The sequence below is a fragment of the Limulus polyphemus genome, unplaced genomic scaffold (genome assembly GCF_000517525.1).
Source record: "Limulus polyphemus unplaced genomic scaffold, Limulus_polyphemus-2.1.2 Scaffold138, whole genome shotgun sequence".
NCBI lineage: Eukaryota > Metazoa > Arthropoda > Merostomata > Xiphosura > Limulidae > Limulus > Limulus polyphemus.
The window spans coordinates 540,624-549,637 of record NW_013665748.1 but is presented as its reverse complement, the minus strand read 5'-3'; the positions used below and the strand labels follow the sequence as shown (position 1 = coordinate 549,637).

Genomic DNA, 9,014 nt, shown 5'->3' with positions numbered 1-9,014 from the left:
GTAACTACTTACGTCTAAAATATGTTTACTTATTCCTCTGTCTTAATGGCCTAGTGGTTGTCGCGCAGACTATGAAGCTACGGGCTCAGCATTTTTACATTGTTTCGTGAATTTTCGAAACAAACAATATATTGTAAATAACCTTGAATTATAACTTCAAAAAGGAATTGTAGTTTTTATTATATGTAAGTTCGTTTTCTTCTTTGTATTAGCTATGATTTTTACCCTAATTTTTGTTTCAAACATTGAAATTTAAAATCAAATACCTTATAACTTACAAAAGTCAAAGACTAGATTTCAATCCTTACTACGTTTGACTGACAAAAGTTTTAGCCGAGGTGAGTTTTTCAAAATTATCGCTAATATATATGCAACACACAAACTACGGTTTAAGATATTTCCGTAAAAACAAAGTAAGACTTTAATAAGCATTCAGTGGTGGCATTAGACGAAAGTTAAGCGTTAGAATGGCACAGAAGTGTAACATGCTTGACAATTTACATTTTTTAAATAATTATCTGTATATTATTGTCTCATATACAAAATGCAATGTGAAGCCGCTATGTAGATATAGTTCGGCTAATTCTTGGTTGTCATTAAAAATATCTTGGCCTAACCCTAATTTTACGTACATTCCAAGATTACTACTATTAGCGACTTCAGTGTAATTGAAAACGAAAATATTAACTTTTCAGAGATGCTTTAACTGAAATAAACATTTTTGACTTTTCCGTTCAGTGCATAACCATAATATGAACGGAATAATAAGACATAGTCACGAGCTTGAAATATGTGACTTTTCGATTAAGTTACTTATGTCCAAGCGGTAGTTAGTCTACTGCTAGAGGTTGTAATATAGTGCACGCGGAATTAGTTTCCCCAACCTGAAAACAGTACGTCTGAAGTAGTTTAGGCACATTCTCAGGTGCTAAGAGGTACATGTGAAACATCTTAACTTTCACTTTTGGCAGCGGTAGTTCGAACAGACATGCAGTTGATGAAAATACAGCTCTTCAGTATAGTCTGTACTTTTTCGCATGTCATATGTTTAACTTAGCTTGCAATTATTCTCCTGTCTGACAATCCATATGTAGTGTAGATAAGCATTTCTCAAACTGGGGTCCGTGAGTCACGTCCGACATGCCATAAAATATTTTAAACAATTATTTATAGAATAAAAATAATTTTCGTAAACTTAAATTTATATGAATTAAGAATTTAGTTTTGGAGTACAGCTATATATGTACACAGAATCTTTTTTTTTTCAAAACAAAGAACGTCGATAAGTTTGGAGGTCCGAGAAAAAGTTTTAAAAGGGTTTCTCAAACTTTAGTAACCCGAGGATGTGTAAATGTTAACTTTACAAAAAAAAATCCTCTTTTTTTTCTTTCTTCCTAACGAACCGTGTCTGGCAATATCTGCAGTGTCCATGGTCATAGCTATTGTTTCTGTAACCACAGCAGAGAAACGTTTTACTTTTGGTTTTGGTATCAAAGAAAAGTGTGCCTTATCTCTATCTACCAGTTGTACCGGCTTGTAACGTACAATACATAATCTTAACTTCAACATTGTAACGATTAATTTTCGCTTACAAATAAGATCTTTTAAATGGCGAAAAAAAAACTAGACTAATATAAAAACGCCCTAATGATTTGTGTAGTACTGAGTATAATTGTTCAGTACGTTTCGAACGTAACCAGTTGATGAAACCACTGCATTTGAAATTGACATATTCCATGGTAGTTTTTTGTGTCAACCTCTATCAAATACCAACTGAAAGATCGTGTAAGCTTTAGCCAGAATGGAAGAAAATAATACAGTTTACAGGAAGATTCAGAAAATTACTTCCAGGTTGGGTCTTAACTCTACGATGCTAGAGTCTCCCGCAATGTACGTGGGGCTGTCTGTTATGGCTCAGTGGGGTCCTACAGACTGTGAACGTATATTGAAAGAAAATTTTATTTTGGCCTTGTACGTAGAAAGTCACAGAAATGACACGTGCTCTCACCAGACAAATGACCTACTGTCGAGTTACCAACTGACGCAGTCAATCACTTAGAGAAATGAGAGCTATATAAGGCTAAAGTATAAAAAGTGCGTTTTTAAAATGTAATATTTCGAAGATTGTTTTAGAATTGGCATGATATACCTAACCCTAAAATAAAGTACGAAAGGAGAGGGAAAATTTTATAAACGTCAAGTTCCAGAGGAGAAGACTACCGGAAGACAGTTATTAAACAAAATGTTGACTATAAAGGGTAATAGTATAATTTTAAGGAGAAGTGTTAAATTTATCATGGAATAATAACATTATATATCAATTAGTCAAAATCATATTTCGTAAGAAAAGAGCCATTTTAAAGAATTAAAGTAAAAGTTTAACAGTAATGTTGCTAGTTTGGCATCTTTCAAAACGTAGCTAGATGAACTCTTATTGCTTGGTTTCATGCTAGATGTTTAACGACATTGCCTCAATTTTTATTTACGTTATTGATTTAAGTTTCTATTTACAATGGTTTAAATTCTATTGCAAACGTAAACTGCTCATATTAGACATGTTCCTTTTGGAGGCGTTACAGTTTCACATAAAATTACTAATTTTTTAATATATTACTTTATAGCAATTCCTTTAACCAATTAAAAATACCTTTTATGGTGGTAACTCTTAAAACTATGTTTATGAAAAATATCTTTCTCAGCTATAAAATTACGATATTTAACTCGCTTGTCATAAACCAGAATTAGACAAATCTGGAAAAAACGTTAGTTATGGAAACGTTGAACCCACTTATAAGAATATATTTTTAGAGTAAGTTTATACTGTAAAATATAACTCAAAAATTATGCAAGATCCGATACATTGTTAGTAATGCATAATATATGAAAATACTAACTTATTTTGTCAATTAACGGTAGGAAAACTCATTCTTTCGCTTCACTAAAAAGTAGGGATAATGAGTTTCCACTGTAGTAACGTATATATTAAAGTTGAAGAAACAAACTTCATTTTTATTACTGAAAATTTCATGGCAGTTCACTTAAGTGATCCGAGGTAATTTGGCTTACTAAGGAACATATCAGTGAAAATATAACTGAATTACTTAGGAATATTTTAGTGGCGTATACAAAGATTTGTGGACGAGTCTATCTAAATTCTTACTGACGCACGTTTCACGTCTAAATCAAGTGCAGAAGTGGCGTTGATAAATAAAAGAACATTTCTCGTCAACAGAATATTTTATGTATGCTCGACAGGAGTTGTGTTAGAACATTGTTCTTGCGGTAGTTATTTACTTAAAAGTATTATTAACGTTGGGAAGAGTAATGTTTTGTTCTGGTAACCGGGAATGTGCAGGTTTTTGTAGGCTAGCTTTGCCAGTTTTATCGTTTTTTTTATTCAGTACATTTCTACTTTATTAGAAAACTTTCTCTTGCGAAATATCTAGAATCTTTCCAAAATACAGGAATATTCAAAATGTAGAAGATGGAATTACTTTAAGTATGTGAAAGGGTAGAATCCGCGTAAACTCCGAGGACAAGAGGCTTAACTGATATAGGAATATAGTGAATTTAAAGTTTGTGCCTCCGTGTATTACTTGCAGTTCTGTTTCATATAAATACTTTATATAAGTGAATAGTTCTTGTCCATTTGAAGTTGTTTTGAATCGCCTTGTACAATCATTAACTGAACTTTCCGTTAAAATGTTCCTGTAATATATGTACGCTCTGGCTAAGGGCTGTGGAATGGGGACGAAGAACTCTAAAATAATTGCATCGAATATAAACTTGGAGATTTTAGAGCGTTAGTTTCCACACTCAATTCATGTGCGCAGCCCTATACATTAAGATCCTGCGGGTGCGATGATGCATGAATTCTCGACAGCTGACGCTATTCTTAATCGTTCCCTTTCCCAACACTAGACCCCCACCCATACGTGGTTTGTCAGCTGATCAGGGGATTTCCGCTAGTCTCCCGGCTTCCTTTGTTGTATGTCTGGCACGTGCCCAGCGAGACCAGCCCTTTGCACATAAGTATGGAACATACCAAAAATGCGTTAGTCCCTCAGGAACAGATGCCGAACTTTTAATGCAAGTGGTTTGGTCGTCATGACAACGCCAGAAATCGCTGTACTCGAAAAGGCGTATCATGTAATTGAATGACAAAAAAAACAGCCAATGTAGACAGCGTCATGATTTTCAAATCAAAAGTAGACGTGGAATGGATTTGGTCGATAAGCCATCAATATTTGATGTGTATAGCTGTAACGTTATGGGCCGTTTCTTTCTTTCATGGTTGAACTTTCTTCTCAATCTTGTACATCACTCATATGAAGTTATACCACATTCAAGGCAAAAGAAACCAAGCACTATTAAAATTTTAGTCTAATAATAATAATAGCATTTTCAACATATCTGTCAACAAGCAACTTCAACTATGTATGTTTCGTAGAAAATCATATAATTTGAAGTTATTGAGCAAAAATATAATACGTTTATGTTTTCAGGCCCAAACTGGTTCACCTACACAACTCTATACACTAATATTGTGTTGCTTGGTAAGTATTTTAAAGGCCCAACACAACGCTACACATTTCACTTGGAAAGTAAATTAGACATCGTACGTTTATAACTGGTAATATTCTTATAGCATTTTTTTTTTTCGTTTTACCAAAGGCTATTCGCAAGTATGCCTTGCTAGATCGAGAAAGCAATAGTGTACAAATTTTAAGATAGTGAGTGAATCTAACGAAACAACAAAGTTCAAAACAATATTTTACAAAATGCTTCTATCAAAAATCCTACAAAATGCTTCTGTCAGAAATCCCAACTTTTAAATTCAACTGCGTTCGTATCAGTGAATATATTTGCTGTTTTCGAAAATTTAGCTTTTTTGAACCTTAGGAAAATGACAAGAAGCTCCACTCACATAAACATTCATCCACACACAGAACACAAATACATTATTTTTAACCAAACTATGAAATTCAGAACAAAACATAGGGGTGAAGTGGGGAGGAAGGCGTTCACATGTTACTGATTTGGTGAACAGTATTTTTTAAGTTAATTCTATATATTCAACACCCACGGTTTAGTTAATACATGAGGCCTGGTATATGCCTGGTATATGCCTTAGACTGTAAAGTATGTTATCATAGACGTTCAAATGCAGTATTACTCATGGTTTGGTGCTTACTAATTCCTGGAGAGATCATGAAACATGCATAGTACGAGGTTTCACATCATTCCGAGTTCTTGGTTGGGTTGCCAGGAGAGTTGAATTCTTCCTCCTGTCGTCACGGTGTATGAACATCCTGTCAAGTCTAATTTTGGCAGCTTTACACGACGCGCGTTAGTTTCTCTTGGTATCTCTAAACCTTCCTGCCCATATATCAGCTGTAGACTAAAATGATACATGTCTTTAGGCAGTGAAAGTTTTATTTTTGTGGTAAAATGTGGAAACTAGAAGTTTTCCGGAAGAACCAGTAAGCAGATACCGATATAAGTTATTGAACTAAACCTACTATCCACAGTTCCATTTCAACTTTCAACGAATACCTTAACCCTGTAATACTTTGTTTTTAATTCGGATAGATAATGTAACAATTTCTCTGAGAGTTCCTGTGTCATTGAATGATGGATAAGTAAAACTATCGACTTAATGTGCTGGAACATTAACAATATTATTTTCAAATTTAATTTAGGAATTGCTTACAACGGATCGCCGTTTTTTTTCATATAAACATGCTTTCAATGGAAAACCCCAGTGGTACAGCGTGTAAATTTTGAAGAACATTTGCGATTAAAAAACATTGATCAAAACGATATATCAGTCATTATTACTTACTTCATTTGACGTTTTTTTGAATGTAAAAATCGCATTTAGGGTTACTGGTGTGTATAGAAAGTTGTGAGAGACTAATAAGATGAAACAATAGTAACATAGCTAAAGGATGTTAATATTGACAAAACTAGGAACCCTCAACATAGACTGACCTTACCTAAATGCAGATAGCTTTTTGATTTCTATAGAACCTTGAGTGTACGACATTTAAGATGCTTTGTTCTATAATGAGGGTTGAAATCAGGAATTTTGTGGCCAGGGACAGGCCTTTTGAGAATGAGGAGGGGGGATCAAATCCAGTGAGCGCACGATTGACAGGATTTGCCAAAGCCTGGTGGTTAGGGCGATCGACTCGCAATCAGCGGGTCGCGAGTTCGAATCTCATCACCAAACATGCTCACCCATTCAGCCGTGGGGGAATTATACTGTGAAGATCAATCCCACTTTTCGTTGGTAAGAGTAGGACATGTTTTTTACGCTGGTTGGTGTTAACTAGCTGCCTTTCATCTAGTCTATCACTTCTAAATTAAGGACGGCTAACGCAAATAGTCTTCGAGTAGCTTTGCGCAAAATTCAACCAATTAACAAACAGGAATTGTTTGTAAACATCCTTCTACTTGTATTTTCCCCATTTTAATGAAACTTCACTTACTTGTTACCCATGACGAAATCTGCTCAGCTTACTTAGAAAATACAGTAAAACTATTTGAATCAGTCATGGGGTAGAGTAAGAAAACAATTCCAGGACTTTTTAAAAACGACATGCTTTTAGTCAATCTTTTACAAAAGTCCAGGCCCGCCGCTCCTTACTGTACACTTGTTTATAACGTGTACTTCTATCATCATTGAACGATCACAGGGACGATGCTTTTTAGTGTCTATTTCAGTGTCGATTTGTATATTAAACTGAATGGACTCATCTCGAAGGCTGTCATTTTGGGCTCTTTTGAGGCTCGTAGCTTACCTTGTCAGTCTGTGTGGGCTGTGTGGGTACGCACTGTTTGTTTTGCAAGTTGGGTTCAATTGTGAGGGAATGCGTTTCTTGGCCTGTAATTCAATGTTTAACAAATATTTCTTGATCAGTAGGTCAGAGTCTGGGCTACGGTTTTGTTAACTACGTTCGTGCAGAAGACGCTGAGAAGGCAATCAACACTCTAAATGGACTCAGACTGCAAAACAAAATAATCAAGGTGAGATATATTTATTGTATTAAAGCTTCTCCAGAATAACAATATGTGTGTATGTATAATATAATAATATCACAACGTATTGCTCTACAGTGACGACCAGTAATCACAACACGAGATACAGGCGTGAAAAAATGTTTTAGACAAGTATCTTGTAAAATAATGTACTGGATTACTTAGTGTGTTGGAGGTATACATGTATCTTTTTTTTTTCATCATAGACAAATGTTTGGTCGTATATATCGTTAATTTAAGGTGACTCCGTAGTAGGGTGAACGTGGTCTATTTATTATGTACATTAAATACAGTTCGAATTGAAATATTTTCTTTTTAAACGATAATAAAAAAGTATTCAACAGATACTGCTCGACATAAAATCATACGATGTCAGACTTCTGATCTGGGTTATGTCTCTTCTACGTATAAATTGCTTTCAAACATTAAATCTCCCATCATGCGCTACGAGGCTAATGATTTGGTGAACTCGCCAACAACCTCTTGTTGCGTAGTGGTACTGTTACAGAAGTGATACGATAGGTTCATTTAAATACAGGAGAAGTTAACCGTTCATGAAATAATTGATCGTCGAGTAGTGTCATAACCTGAGGATACATTTACTACAACTAATGTTCAGAGAAATACATTATATTTCACAAATATTTAATACCTTACTTGGGAGAACTCATATATAGAGTAATTTACTTCTTGTATGACACAATCGAATAACTATTTTAGTTGTGCGTATACAATGAATGTTTCCTTTATTAACCGTATGTTTAATTTGTGAACTTCAGATGTTTACCCATTAATAACAAACGTCAAGTAAAAGAACGATTACAGATTTAATTTCGGATGGGTGTGAGATACTGTATAAATGCGGTTTAACATAGTTTAAATGAAAAACATGCAAGTTTTGTGTTACAATGCTGAAGAATCGTACAATGAGAACATATTTAACTGTGAAGAGAAGTGTGATTATTGATTAAATTAAAAGCTCAAATTAAACCTCGAAAATTAGTTAGCACTCATTCGAATACAACTTTCCATATATGATAGTCGTGGAGATCAATCTACTTGTGTTAATTTAATGTGAATTTGTTTTGATCTGAATCGATACTTAGCACTTCTGGAAACATTAATAGAAATCAAAGGTTTTTCCAAAACGACAAATGACAGTAATTTTAAGTAACTTCTGAGATACTGCGTAAATTATGACTTGTATCTTGACTTAAAAACAAACAAACAACGTTTTCGAGCTTTCAGTGGATATCTTTTAACACGAACTACAAGTTTAGCATTCGGGCCATAATAAGTGGCGTGTGGCCTTAAAAGGCGACGCTACACTAAACATAATACGTTTTCCAACTTTTGGTTTCCATACTTCTGTTATGAACTCAGGACGAATGTAAACAGTACCTTCTTACTTCTAAGTCTGGCTGTTTTCCAAAATAGCAATTGCCACGGTAAACGACCATCAACTTTTCAATCTAAACATACTTTTAACAGTTGAGATCTTATGGAACGTCACTGCTGTTTATTTCTTGGGAATGAGCGTTGTGGACTGGTGCAAGAGGATGGAGAAAGTTAACCTAGGCCTAATCGTTGGGAAAATCCGAAAAAAAAACATTTTACGCTTCATTTTTCGTCTTTGTAAAGCGATGCATTACTCCAGTTTATATTTATATCAAAACTGGAAACTAGCAGTAGTCTAGACTCGGGTCATATTTCATAAAACCAACGTAAGTGTACAGGAGAGTTGGTAGTATCATCTAGTGTTATATGTATTATACTTACCGTATTTTTCTGTGTATAAGACGCACTTTTTACCCCAAAATTTGATGTCAGAATCTGCTTGCGTCCTATACACCGAAGGTATGAATAATATATATGTATATATACGACGTACACAAGCCATGTGTACATATATTTAAATAGGCATGCATAGTTTAGTTCAATTGAATGTGTTATTTATGACAATAGTAGTT

At 34.4% G+C, this 9,014-nt stretch overlaps 1 protein-coding gene across 8 annotated transcripts in view; it reads left to right on the top strand.

The window, feature by feature from the left end:
• Positions 1–9,014, top strand: part of LOC106474425 (ELAV-like protein 4) — a 52,565-nt gene that overhangs the window by 32,329 nt on the left and 11,222 nt on the right. For 5 of the 8 annotated variants that reach the window (XM_022379655.1, XM_022379671.1, XM_022379653.1 and 2 more), the window contains one exon: positions 6,926–7,032. In XM_022379655.1, coding sequence (XP_022235363.1) covers positions 6,926–7,032 — 107 coding nt within the window. The remainder of the gene's footprint in view (positions 1–6,925; positions 7,033–9,014) is intronic. The other 3 variants (XM_022379675.1, XM_022379659.1, XM_022379683.1) reach the window with 1 other exon arrangement.